Source organism: Jaculus jaculus, chromosome 1 (genome assembly GCF_020740685.1).
Source record: "Jaculus jaculus isolate mJacJac1 chromosome 1, mJacJac1.mat.Y.cur, whole genome shotgun sequence".
Lineage (NCBI taxonomy): Eukaryota > Metazoa > Chordata > Mammalia > Rodentia > Dipodidae > Jaculus > Jaculus jaculus.
In genome coordinates this window covers 229,415,582-229,430,206 of record NC_059102.1, presented here as the reverse complement: position 1 = coordinate 229,430,206, position 14,625 = coordinate 229,415,582, and the positions used below count along the sequence as shown (strand labels likewise).

At 42.9% G+C, this 14,625-nt stretch overlaps 1 protein-coding gene across 1 annotated transcript in view; it reads left to right on the top strand.

The window, feature by feature from the left end:
- Nucleotides 1–14,625, top strand: part of LOC123453761 (sulfotransferase 2B1-like) — a 31,811-nt gene that overhangs the window by 10,056 nt on the left and 7,130 nt on the right. The window contains exons 3-5 of the mRNA XM_045131748.1: nt 10,894–11,108; nt 11,933–12,059; nt 12,222–12,316. Of these exons, the coding sequence (XP_044987683.1) occupies nt 10,894–11,108; nt 11,933–12,059; nt 12,222–12,316 (437 nt within the window). The remainder of the gene's footprint in view (nt 1–10,893; nt 11,109–11,932; nt 12,060–12,221; nt 12,317–14,625) is intronic.

Here is a 14,625-nt window from a genome sequence, read left to right as displayed (position 1 = left end):
CGCTTGGCTTTCTGGGTCTGGATTACCTCACTTAGTATAATCCTTTCCAGATCCATCCATTTTCCTGCAAATTTCATAACTCCATTTTTCTTTACTGCTGAGTAGAACTCCATTGTATAAATGTGCTATATCTTCATTATCCACTATCCACTGGGTTCCATTTCCCAGCTATTGTGAATTGAGCGGCAATAAACATGGTTGAGCAAGTATCTCTAAGGTAATGAGATGAGTCCTTAGGATATATGCCTAGGAGTGCTATAGTTGGGTCATATTGTACATCTATTCTTAGCTGTCTCAAGAACCTCCACACTGATTTCCACAATAGCTGGACCAGATTGCATTCACACCAACAGTGTAAAGGGTTCCTCTTTTTCCACATCCTCACCAGCATTTATGGTCACTTGTTTTCATGATGGTAGCCAATCTGATAGGAGTGAGATAGAATCTCAATGTAGTTTTAATCTGCATTTCCCTGATGACTAGGGATGTAGAACATTTTTCTCAGATGCTTATATGCCATCCATATTTCTTCTTTTGAGAACTCTCTATTTAGTTCCATAGCCCATTTTTTAATTGGGTTGTTTGATTTCTCATTATTTAGTTTTTTGAGTTCTTTGTATATCCTAGATATTAATCCTCTATCGGATGTATAGCTGGCAAAGATTTTCTCCCATTCTGTAGGTTGTCTCTTTGCTTTATTCATGGTGTCCTTTGCAGTACAAAATCCTTGTAATTTCATGAGGTCCCAGCGGTTAATCTGTGGTTTTATTGCCTGAGCAATTGGGATTATATTCAGAAAGTCTTTGCCAAGACCAATATGTTGAAGGGTTTCCCCTACTTTTTCCTCTAGCAGTTTCAGAGTTTCCAGTCTGATGTTAAGGTCTTTGATTCATTTTGTCTTAATTCTTGTGCATGAAGAGAGAGAAGAATCTATTTTCATCCTTCTATAGATACATATCCAGTTTTCCCAGCACCATTTGCTGAACACTGTCTTTTCTCCAATGAGTATTTTGGGCATTTTTATTGAACATCAGGTGGCTATAGGTACCTGGACTTAGATCTGCGTCCTCTATTCTGTTCCATTGATCTACATGTCTGCTTTTCTGCCAGTACAATGCTGTTTTTGTTACTATGGCTCTGTAGTATAGGATAAAATAAGGTATGGTGATACCACCGGCCTTATTTTTGTTGCTCAGTATTATTTTATATATTCAAGGTTTTTTGTGATTCCAAATGAATTTTTGGATTTTTTTTTTCTATTTCTGTGAAGAATGCCACTGGAATTTTGATGGGGATTGCAATAAATATGTAGATTGCTTTTGGTAAGATTGCCATTTTCAAAATATTGATTCTTCTGATCCAGGAACAAGAGATGTTTTTCCATTTCCTAGTGTCTTCTGCAATTTCTTGCTTGAATGTTTTAACGTTTTCATTGTAGAGATCCTTTACTTCCTTCATTAGGTTTATCCCAAAGTACTTTATTTTCTTTGATGCAATTGTGAATGGAAGTGATTCTGTGATTTCATCCTCTGTGTGTTTGTTGTTAGCATATAGGAAGGCTACTGATTTTTGTGCATTTATTTTGTATCCTGCTACATGACTGTAGGTGTTTATCAGCTCTAAGAGTTTGCTGGTAATGTCTTTAGGATCCTTTATGTATAGGATCATGTCATCTGCAAATAATGATAGCTTGATCTCTTCATTTCCAATTTGTATCCCTTTTATGTGTGTTTCTTGCCTTACTGCTATGGCTAAGACTTCCAGTACTATATTAAATAAAATTGGGGACAGTGGACACCCTTGTCTTGTTCCTGATTTTAGTGGAAAAACTTCCAGTTTTTCCCCATTTAGTAATATGTTGGCTGTAGGCTTGTCATAAATAGCCTTTATTTTATTGAGATATGTTCCTTCTATTCCCAGTCTCTATAGGACTTTTATCATAAAGGGATGTTGGATTTTGTGAAATGCTTTTTCTGCATCAAATGAGATGATTATGTGATTTTTGTCCTTCAGTCCATTTATATAATACACTACATTTATCAATTTGCATATGTTGAAACATCCCTGCATCTCTGGGATAAAGCCTACGTGGTCAAGGTGAATGACCTTTCTGATATAGTCTTGTATTCTGTTTGCCAATATTTTGTTGAGAATTTTTGCATCTATGTTCATGAGGGAGATTGGTCTGTAATTTTCTTTTTTTGTTCTATCTTTGCCTGGTTTTGGTATCAGTGTGATGCTGGCTTCGTAGAAAGAGTTTGGTAGGATTCCTCCTTTTTCTATTTTATGGGAAAGCTTAAGAAGCAGTGGTGTTAGTTTTTCTCTGAAGGTCTGGTAAAATCCAGCAGGAATCCATCTGGGCCTGGACATTTTTTAGTTGGGAGATTTTTGATAACTGCTTGGATCTCCATGCTTGTTATAAGTCTATTTAAGTGATTAATCTCATCTTGATTTATTTTAGGTAGGTCATATAAATCAGGGAAATCATCCATTTCTTTCAGATTTTCATACTTAGTAGAGTATATGTTTTTATACTGTGTCCCTATGATTTTTTTAATTTCTCTGGTTCTGTTGTGATGTTGCCTTTATCATCTCTAATTTTCTTACTTTGTGTCTCTTCTCTCTTTCTTTTAGTCAAATTTGCTAAGGGTTTATCAATCTTGTTTATCCTTTCAAAGTACCAACTCTTTGTTTCATTGATTCTTTGGATTGTTTTTTTTGGTTTCTCTTTCATTAATTTTGGCCCTGATATTTATTATTTCTTCCTGTCTACTGATTTTTGGTTTGCCTTGTTCTTTTTCCAAGGCTTTAAGGTAAAGCATTAGGTTGTTTACTTGAGACCTTTCTAGTTTCTTAATATAGGCACTTAATGCTATAAATTACCCTCTTAGGACTGCATTCATTGTGTCCCAATGGTTTTGGTATGTTGTGTTCTCATTATCATTTGACTCTATGAATTTTTTGATTTCCTTCTTGATTTCTTCATTGACCCATTCATCATTTAGTAGTGTATTGTTTAGTTTCCATGATTTTGTATATGCTCTATAGCCCTTCTTGTTATTGATTTATAGTTTGATTCCATTGTGGTCAGATAGAATACAAGGAATTATTTCAATTTTTCTGTATTTGTTAAGATTTGTTTTGTGTCCTAATATATGGCCTAGTTTAGAGAATGTTCCATGTGCTACTGATAAGGATGTATATTCTGCTGCATTTGGATGAAATGTCCTGTATATATCTGTTAGGTCCATTTCTTCTATGACCTCATTTAATCCAGATGCCTTTCTGTTTTTCCTGGGATGACCTGTCAATTGATGAGAGTGGGGTATTGAAGTTACCCACTACCACTGTGTTTGGTGTTATCTGTGACCTTAGTTCTAATAGTGTTTGTGTGATCAATTTGGGAGTCCCCATGTTAGGTGCATATATGTTTAGGATTGTAATGTCCTCCTGTTCGAGTTTGCCTTTAATCAATATAAAGTGACCTTCCTTATGTTTCTTAACTAATGTTGGACTGAAGTCTACCTTGTCAGATATTAGGATAGCAACACCTGCTTGTTTTCTAGGCCCATTTGGTTGAAACACTGTTTTCCAACCTTTCACCCTAAGATAGTGTCCACCCTTTGTAGAAAGGTGAGTTTCTTGGAGGCAACAAATTGAAGGATCCTGCTTTTTAACCCACTCTTCAAACCTGTGTCTTTTGGTTGGGGCATTGAGGCCATTGATATTAAGAGATATTATTGAAAGGTGTGTATTTATTTTTGCCATTTTTTTTGTAGTTCTTCCGGTTTTACCTTTGCTGTCTTGTGTTAACTAGTATTTGAGTATGGTTTGTTTTTTCCAGGTTTCTTATATGTGTGCTTTTCCTTCTCTTCAGCATGGAGGATTCTTTCAAGTACTTTCTGTAGAGCTGGTTTTCTCTTCAAATACCTCTCTAGCCTGCTTTTGTTGTGGAATGTCTTTATTTCTCCGTCTATTTAAATGAATAGCTCTGCAGGATAAAGTAACCTTGGTTGACAGTTGTTATCTTTCAGAACTTGGAATACATCACTCCAAGCCCTTCTGGCTTTTAAAGTTTGTGTTGAGTAATCTGCTGTGATCCTTATGGGCTTGCCTTTGTAGGTAACTTGATTTTTTCTCTCTAACTGCTTTCAATATTTTTTTCTTTAGTTTGTGTATTTGGTTGTTTGATGATAATATGGTGAGGAGGGGTTCTTTCCAGGTTTTGTCTGGTTGGTGTTCTAAAGGATTCCATTATCTGCATTGGCGCCTCTTTCCCAATTTGGGGGAAATTTTCTTCTATGATTTTGTTGAAGATGCCTACTATGCCTTTGGAATGAAATTCTTCTCCTTTTCCTATACCCTGAATTCTTATGTTTAATATTTTCATAGTGTCCCAAATATCTTGAAATTCCCATTCATACTTTCCTATTAGTTTGTCTTTCTCTTTGTTGGACTGTATTAGATCTGCCACCTGGTCTTCTAGCTTAGATGGTCTGTCCTTTCCTTCATCCATTCTACTGGTGAGATTTTCTACAGAGTTTTTTTTGTTTGTTTGTTTGTTTGTTTTTTTTATTTCATTAACTGTGTTCTTCATTGCTAGTAATTCTGACTGGTTTTTCTTTATTATTTCTATTTCCTTATTTATGTCTTGTATTGACCTCTTTATTTCATTAAATTGGTGTCCTGTGTTGTCTTTGATTCCTTTCATTTCCTCTTTCTTTCCTTTGATTTCTTCTTTGACTTCTTTGAGCATATTTATAATCATTCTTTTGAAATCTTTCTCAGGCATTTCCTCTAACTCATTCTCACTGGAGTTCATTTCTGATGCATTAATAATTTTTGGTGGACTTATATTGTCTTGATTTTTGGTGTTTCTTGTGTTATAATGTATATATTTTTGCATCTTGGATTAATTTTCTGCTTTGATTTTCTAGTTAGCTGTAGTATTATTAGATGTATCAATCAATCTGATGTTCTATATCTTCAGGGTAGGAGCTTAAGGTGCTAGGTGTGGCTCTCAAGACTCTCAGAGTGTCTACAAAAGTGACTCTAGGTGTTTGGTTTGCCTGCTATGAGAGTATTCAAGTAGGCTGAGTGGAGTAAAATATAGGCAGATTCTAAAATTTAACTAAACAATGTACACTTTCAATGAAAAACTTCACAGAGTATATATGCAAGAGTAGGTATTATGACAACCAGATCCTCTAACTGTTCTTTAGGGTGTGTGGTGCCCCACACCCTTAATCCTGACAGTAAGGAGGTAAAGATTTCTGGTCTGTTGAGGTTCCAAGTCAGCTTGTGACCAAGTGAGACCCTTCCCTAATGTATAACAGAAGAGAAAACAAAGCCACTATAAATCAAGAAGCAACAAATAACAAGCCCAAAATATAGCTTATTTAAGAATGGCAAATCTGACCATCCATCAGATTTAACATAATTTATGCCAATATGGGAGGTGTAATTAGCATTTCCAGTTCAGGCCTATCTATAAGGCTTATTTGGCAGGTACTGACCTGGTGTAATCCCAGTTACCTTTTGGGATGATTTTGGTCTCAGTTATGCTGGGCTCCTGCTTGGGTCCCTCTTTGGTGCACTATGGGTTCAAGTAGGCTGGCTGGGTCATTGGATCGCAGCTCTGGTCACTGCTGCCTAGTGCTGTGATCTCCCTTCCACTGATCTCTGCTGCTTGCTGGCGCTTGCACTGGCAGTGGGGGAGGAGAGGCTGTTGATGGTGGCTCTAGTTCTCTTGCTAGTCCATATGATCTTCTACCTCATGATCTGCTCCTCCATTGTTCACTGTGGTTCTCCATGTTTCTTGAGTTTGGGAAGAGCTCTGGTATGAGTGGAAAATCCCCTCACCTAGCTTTTCCTGTGGCCCTGCGAACCTGGTATTGCCACTGCTGGAGCTTCTTCTGCCTGCCTATGTGGGCTCTGGATGCTCTGGATCTCTCCTACTTCTCTGCTGCCATTTTAATTTCTTATACACCTCACTTTTTAGTAGAAAAGTGTATTTTGTTGTTTTTTTGTTTTGTTTTGTTTGGCTTTTTCTCTCCTAGGCTGCTTTGGTATGGTTCCTACGCTGCCATTTTAACTGGAAATCCCATGTAGCTTTTTAATTTAATATTTTAGTTATTTATTTGAGAGAGAGAAAGAAAAGAGGCAGACACAGACAGAGTGAGTTTTTGTGCTCTATGACCTTGTGCCACTGAAAAGGAACTTCAGATGCATGTGTCACATTATACTCCTGGCTTTATGTGGGTACTGGGGAATTGAACCCAAGGCTATCAGGCTTTGCAAACAACCACCTCTAACCACTGAGACATCTTTCAAGAACCTCCACCCAACTAGCTTTTATATGTTCCTCTTTTGGTTCTCTGTAACTGCTGTGTTTTGACTGTTAACCTCTACCTAGAGACTGTACAGGCATATGAGGATAGATTTAATTGCAAAAGCATACTTTGGGGGCTGGAGAGATGGCTTGGCAGTTAAGGCACTTGCTTGTGCAGCCTAAAGACAAACATTCAATTCAACGGTACCCACATTAGCCAGATGCACAAGATGGTTCTTGTGTCTGGAGCACGTTTGCAAAGGCTAAAGGCCCTGAAACACCTGTTCTATCTCTCTCTCAAATAACTAAATTAATTAAATTTAAGAAATGTTTTTAGAAGTGTACTTTTTGGGCTTAGTTGTCAAGGCTCTTGCCTGCAAAGCCTAAGAACACTTGTTCAAAACTCCAGGTCCCATATAGCCAGACTCAAAGTGTCATAAGCATGCAATGTCGCACAGGTGCATAAGGGAGCACTCATATCTGGGGTTACAGCAGCTGAAAGGGCCCTGGTACACCCTTTCTCTCTCACCTCCCTCTGCCTTTTTCTCTCTCTTTCTCTCTCTCAAAACTAAAATAATAAAAAAGAAATGTACTTCTCTCCCCCCGCCTTTTTTTTTTTTTTGGTTTTTTGAGGTAGCCCAGACTGACTGGAATTCACTATGTAGTCTCAGGGTGGCCTTGAACTCATGGTGATCCTCCAACCTCTGCCTCCCAAGTGATAGAACTAAAGCCATGCACCAACATACCTGGCCAAAGAAAAAAGAAGTTTACTTCTCAAAAAATACTTGTTTCTGCTTGGGGTGGTGGCGCACACCTTTGATCCCACCACTCAGGAGGCAGAGGTAGGAGGATCATGGTGAGTTCAGGGCCATACTGAGACTACATAGTGAATTCCAGATCAGTCTGAGCTAGAGTGAGACCTTACCTCAAAAAAAAAAAAAAAAGTTTCCTCTTTTTCCTTTCTTTCTTTTTTTCTTTTGCACTATGGATGCTCAAATCCAGAGTCTCATGAAGCTAGGTATGTTGTCTACCACTGAGCCACATCCCAAAGGTTACTTTTAATAACTTCCTGGGGTCTTAGTACAGAAACCTGTATTAAGAAATGGGGGTATGCCTATAATGAATACCTTAAAAAGTGGGAGAAAGATTTTGTGGATGCAAGCTAGCAAAATCCTGCATCATGGCTGGGGAGATAGCTCAGTGGTTAAACTGTTTGTTGGTGTTGCAGTCATGTTCACATTGCTGGCAGAAATCACCCAGCCAAGAGTGACTTGTGGGGGAAAAAAAGGTTTATTTTGGCTTACAGACTCAAGGGGAAGCTCCATGATGGGAGGGGAAAATGATGGCATGAGCAGAGGGTGGACATTTCCCCCTGGCCAACATAAGGTGGACAACAGCAACACTAAAGTGTGCCAAATACTGGCATGGGGAAACCAGCTATAACACCCAGAAGCCCACCCCCAACAATACACAGCCTCCAGGAGGTGTTAATTTCCAAATCTCCATCAGCTGGGAAACCTAGCATCCAGAACACCTAAGTTTAAGGGGGAACACCTGAATCAAACCACCACATTCCACCCTTGGCTCTCATAAACTGATAACTAAACATGATATAAAATACAATGCATTCAGACTAACTTTAAAAGTCTCTATCATTTTTATCAATCCCAGTGATGTTCAAACATCCCCATAGTCCAAGGTCTTTTAACTGAGCTGCAATACCAAAAACACCACCATAATGGCATAGAATAAACAATCACACTGCAAAAGATGGCACTGGAAATATCAAAGAAATATTCAACCAATACAAGATTTAAAACAGCCAGGGCAAACGTCAAACTCTAGCTCCAAGACCAACAACTGTAACCAGTGACAAATCTCAAAGTCCGATAATTCTAACCAGCAACAAGTCTGGAGTTCCAATTCTGCCCCTCCAGGTAGGCTACTCACAGTCCTAGAAAACTTCATCTGGGGCTGACAGCTCTCCTTAGCACCCATCTCATGGTCCTGGCATCTCCACTGGGTCTCCATTGCAACCCACAGTCCATCTTCACAGCTCCATCAGGTCTCCATGCAGTCATCCAGCAAACTCGCTTCACATTGCCCATGGCCATTTCCAAAACACAAGACCGTGTTGCAAATTCAATGACCCTCTTTTTCCTGCATTTCTCATACCCCATAATACCAGATTGGATGCCAACTTGTTACTCCATGGGTGAATAAAGCAGACTTTGAAGAACAAGACACTCCTTGAGCACTCAGGCCCCTTCAATAGAGTCTACATTCTTCCTGTTGCCCCAGTGCAGGTCACCTGACCCAATCTCAAAGGCTGTAATCTCTCATATAATTACGGCTGAATGGGCAGAAGTTTCAGCCCAAAGATTTTATTTCTGTGTCATATCCACTTTACTCACACCAGTCCATTTCTACACAGTGCAACCATGCACAAATTCTCAGGACACTGACATAACAGCAAGCCTTGCACACTAACCACCTCTAGCCCAGTCCAAGAAAAGCTGTTTTTCACCCTTATAAGGCACACCTCACAGTCCATAGTTCTTACTGCATTCAGGGCTTTCAACTCTCACCAGAATAGTCCATCAAGTTGTACTTACAGCACTGCAAGGCATCTCTTAGGCCAAGGTTTCAAATTCTTCCACATTCCTCTTGACAATCTGCTCTAAAAGGCCAAAGCCACAGTCAGATATCTAGCAGCAATCCCACTCCTCTGGTACTAACTTTACCATTGCAGTCAGGTTCGCATTGCTAGCAGAAATCACCAGACCAAGAGCAGCTTGTAGGGGGAAAAAAAAGGTTTATTTTGGCTTATAGACTCAAGGGAAGCTCCATGATGGCAGGGAAAAATGATGGCATAAGCAGAGAATGGACATCACCACCTGGCCAACATCAGGTGGCCAATAGCAGCAGGAAAGTGTGCCAAACACTGACAAGGGGAAACTGGTTATAATTAATACCTATCAGTCCGCCCCTAACAATACACTGCCTCCAGAAGGCTTTAATTCCCAAATCTCCATCAGCTGGGAACCTAGCAGTCAAAACACCTAGGTTTATGAGGGACACCTGAATCAAACCACCACAGTTGGGAAAGTGTGAGGATCTGAGTTCAGATCCTAAAACCCATATAAAAGCCAGGCATGATCTAGGCCTGGTGGTGCACACCTTTAATCCCAGCACTCAGGAGGCAGAGGTAGGAGGATCACCGTGCGTTTGAGGCCATCCTGAGACTACATAGTGAATTCCAGGTCAGCCTGAGCTAGAGTGAGACCCTACATCAAAAAACCACAAAAAAAAAAAAAAACAAAAAATGCCAGTGTGGTGGCACACACCTTTATCCCGGCACTCAGGAGGCAGAGGTAAGAAGATTACCATGAGTTCAAGACCACCCTGAGATTACATAGTGAATTCCAGGTCAGCCTGGACTAGAGTGAAACCCTACCTTGAAAAATCAAAACAAAAAAAGAAAAAGAAAGAAGAGAAAGGCTAGAAAGATGGCTCAGGGGTTAAGGCGCATGCATATAAGGCCTAACTACCTGAGTTCAAATCCTTCCCTAGTACCCATATAAAGCCAGATGAACAAAGTGTTGCATACATCTGGAATTCCTTTGCAGAGGCTAGAGGCCCTGGCTTGCCCATTCTCTCTCTCTCTCTCTCTCTTTCTCTCTTTGTCCTTGCAAATAAATAAACAAACAAACAAACAAAAAGAGGACAATGGTATGGCTCCATGTGCAAGGCCCTGGGTTCCAACTAAGGCACCACAGGAAAGGAAAGGAAGGGGAGGACATGGGAGGGAGAGAAGTGCATTATACAGAAAGCCCCAGTCACCTTAGAAATCTCCCCAGGGCAGGCGAGACAGCTCAGTGGATAAAGCTTTAGCCACGCAAGTGTGCGCTCCTGAGTTCTGATCCCAGCACTCATCCATGTGGTGGCCTGCCTGTAATGTGAGAGCTCAGGAGCAGACGCAGCCATCCCCGGGGCAGGCTGGCTAGCTAGACTAGCTGAACCAGCGAGCTCTGGTTCAAATGAGAGGCCCTGCCTCCCGTAGGTAAGGTGGAGAGCAATCGAGAAAGATACCCAACGTCAACAGCTGACCTCCATGCACGTGCACACATGCACCCAATCGCCCACAGACATGCAAACACCCACGCACAAGCACACACACGCGCGCGCGCGCGCGCACACACACACACACACACACACAGAAAAAGAGAAAATTCAAGTGCTCATGTACAGAGCATGGACAGAAACATGGATGGTGACATGGATGAAGTCTCAGATGGAAACAGGGAACACACCACTGGAATCCCAGGGAAGGTAACCCTGGTGGAAAAGCGGCAGAGCCCTTGGCTGTACCAGGTTTTTAAAGATGGGACTCTAGCCCAGGCTGACCTGGAAATCACTATGTGGTCTCAGACTGGCCTTGAACTCTCCGTGATTGTCCTACTCTGACTCTGGAGTGTGGGATTAAAGGCGTGCGTCCCATGCCTAGCGCATTGCCCCTCTCATGGTCTGCTCCATCTGGTCCCCACCTCTTGTACCTGCAGGTACCACGTGGATGCAACAGGTCCTGAGTCTGATCTTCTGTGAAGGCTGCCTGTGGCCCATTCACCACCTTCCCAACTGGGCCCGTGCGCCCTGGATGGAGCAAATCTCTTTCAGCCACTTAGTCACGCAGCTCAACACCTCCTGGCCTCGCCTGCTCACCACCCACCTGCCTGCCAAAGCGCTGGCCGCAGCTCTGAGGACGTCCAAAGCCCGGGTAGGGGAGGGGCCCGGCCCAGGCCTGCGCCTTCCAGAATCAGAGCCAGGTCTCTGCCAGGCTCTCAGAGCAGAGGGGTCCTGAGGGTCTGATTGCCCCTCACATGTCAGGGGGCGGGACGAGGAGCACAGGGCAGCCAAAGGCCCAGTAGCAACAGGCCGGCCTAGAGTTGAGGCAGGGACTACCTGGCAAGAAGCTCTGCTTTACTGACAGGCAGGAAGTGTGGCCAAGCCAGAGTGGACAGGTCTGGTGAGTCAGTCAGGTCAGACAAGGACGGAGTTACCACCTTGACCGGATGGTCAGCTCTGGGAACAGATGTCCCTTCACAGCTGGGAAGCGAGTGGGAGAAGAAACCCAAATGGGCTCCACCCCAGACCCCACGCAGGAGTGTCCAGGCCAACTGGAGGCAGAAGGAGCCTGAACAGTTAAGGCTCAGCCAACCTGTGGGGTGATGGCTGCCCTGGGCTGCCTGGAGCCTGAGGGCATGAATAACAGACAACATGACGCTTCCAACAGACTCATCTCAGCCTTCCTGTCCCACGCGGCCCAGAGCAAAGGGGTAACATGCTGCCTCCTGGTACCCTGCTCCCAGGTGCAGAGGTGGGTGTGTAGTCACCCATTCAGCAAGCATAAGAGGTTTGCTGGCTGCTGCTCAGAGAGCCATGTCGGGTCTGTGTCTGCCACCCACCTCAAGCCTGCATTGCGATTCAATCTCCCACCATCCTTTCAGACAAGAGTTGGGGTCCCGGGCTCTGTGCTGTGAGTCACAGCAGCCAGGGCAAATCCTGAACCGCAGGGTAGGGATTCAGGACTGTCTCTCTCAGGTGATCTATGTGGCACGGAACCCCAAGGATGTGCTGGTCTCCTTCTACCACTTCCATAAAATCGCTGGCTTCCTGCCTGACCCCAGTTCCTTCGAGAACTTTGTAGATGAGTTTCTTAAGGGTACAGGTGGGTTTTGGGGACAACGTGGTTCTTGGGGGGTCTCCTTTCCCATGTCACCTGGATGGCAGGGTAGCTTCCTTAGCCACCTCTGAGGGTGCCCTGCTACTCCTGGACCCCGGTCACATGTGCCTGGGGCTTCAGAGACCTCTCCATGTCTTCCTTCCCCAGGTTTCTTTGGCTCCTGGTTTGATCATGTGAAGGGGTGGCTGGGCCTCCAGCAGGACCTGAATTTGCTTCTTGTCACCTATGAGGAGCTGCAACAGGTGTGCACCCCTTGCACACAGCCTCTTGACTTCCTTAGTGAGATCCCCAGCTCTTCCAGAACATTCTGTGAAGCACACTTTCCTGGAACAGGTCTGCCAAAGATAACTGAGTTTTTAGAAACTATGATTTCCTCTGGTTCAGGTATGGCCTCCTGTCAACGACTTTGTAAAACTAAGGGCAATTGTGAAATTTGTTGCCAGGAGTTTCAAGAATGCTCTACGTGTACATTTAAATTTTAGTATTTGAAAGGCAGTGGTGGTTGTGCATGCCTTTAGTCTGAGGTCTTGGAAGGCAGAAGTAGGACCTGGAACTGCAGAATGAGATCCAGGTCAGCCTGAGCTAGAGTGAGACCTTACCTTAAAAATAAATTTTAGAGCCGGACATGGTGGCGCACGCCTTTAATCCCAGCACTCTGGAGGCAGAGGTAGGAGGATTGCCATGAGTTCAAGTCCACCCTGAGATGACAGAGTTAATTCCAGGTCAGCCTGGACCAGAGTGAGACACTACCTCAAAATAAATAAATAAATAAATAAATTTTAGGGCTGGAGAAATAGCTTAGCAGTTAAGGGGCTTGCCTGTGAGACCTAATGATCAGTATTCAATTCTTCAGTTCCCATGTAAGCCAGACACACAAAGGTTAGATAAGCACAAAGTCACACATACTCACTAGGCAGTGCAAGCATCTGGAGTTCCACTGCAGTGGCCGAGGCCCTGGTGTGCCAATTCTGTCTCTGTCTGTCTCTCTCTCTCTAAATAGATAAATCAATAAAATAAATTTTTAAAAGTTTACTACTTGAGCCGGGAGTGGTGGCACACACGTTTATTCCCAGTGCTAAGGAGGCTGAAGTAAGAAGATCACTGTGAGTTTGAGGCCAACCTTGGACTATAGTGTGAGTTCCAATTTAGTCCAGCCTAGGGTGAGACACTTCCCCCCTCCCAAATAAAACCTAAAAAATCTGGCATGGTAGCCATACCTTTAATCCAAGCACTGAGAAGGCAGAGGTAGGTGGATTGCTGTGTGTTTGAAGTCATCCTACCTCAAAGAGAAAAGAAAAGACCTGACAAAACAAAAAGGTGGCTGGTGTTCCTGAGGCTATGACCCAAGGTAATCCTTTGATCTCCATATGCATGTGCACACACACACACACACACCAATATGAACCCACATGCATGTACACCAAAAACTAATTTGATTTACTAATGTCTGACACTAAATCCTAATTGGCCTTAAATTGTTCATTCAGTCTACAAATTTTATGATTGTGTTTATTTGTCTAAGGGGGGCTTGGTTACATTTATAAGTTCAATTAAGCTCCTGAGAACATTTCCACTGCACAAATACATTCAGTCTATTGCTCCTCTTTCTGCTCCTGTTCTTTCTAAAAGAACAGACGGCCCTTCTGATTACTCAACCCATTGTGGGCACAGCCAGCAAATCGCATGCATGATGCTGGGGAACCTTGAGTTCTTTGAGCTGTTCCAATCGTGTGTGTGTGTGTGTGTGTGTGTGTGTGTGTGTGTGTGTGTGTAAACAGCAAGATTTCACTGAGAATAACAAGTTGAAATGCATTTCTGTTTTTTATATTTATTTATTTGCAATTAATGAGAGAGACAGAGAGAAGAGAGAGAGAGACAGAGAGAATGGGTGCACCAGGGCAGTCAGTCACTGCAAATGAACTGCAGACACATGTTCCACCTTGTGCATCTGGCTTATGTGGGTCTTGAGGAATTGAATCAAGGTCCTTTGGCTTTGCAGGCAAGTGCCTTAACTGCTAAGCCATCTCTCCAGCCCTCTTGAAATACATTTCTTTTTTTTTTTTTTAATTTTGTTTGTTTATTTGAGAGTGACAGACACACAGAGAGAAAGAGACAGATAGAGAGAGAGAATGGACACACCAGGGCCTCCAGCCACTGCAAACGAACTCCAGACGCGTGCGCCCCCTTGTGCATCTGGCTAACGTGGGTCCTGGGGAATCAAGCCTCAAACTGGGGTCCTTAGGCTTCACAGGCAAGTGCTTAACTGCTAAGCCATCTCTCCAGCCCCTGAAATACATTTCTTACCAGCACATTTTAAATTACATCCACAAGGCTGACCTTGAAGGCACCTTCAGCTGTGGCCCCAGCCCTTGAGGCCACCTGTGCTTAGGGATCTGGGATCTGTTGGGTCTCAGGAACTGAATGCATCAGCCCCAGCAGAAAGCACCTGTTTGGCCTCAAGACACTGGAACAAGGGGAACAAAGACTATCACAGATCCATTCATGACACTGGCAGCTTGAGTCATTCTAGCCAAATGAATTTTGGTACAGA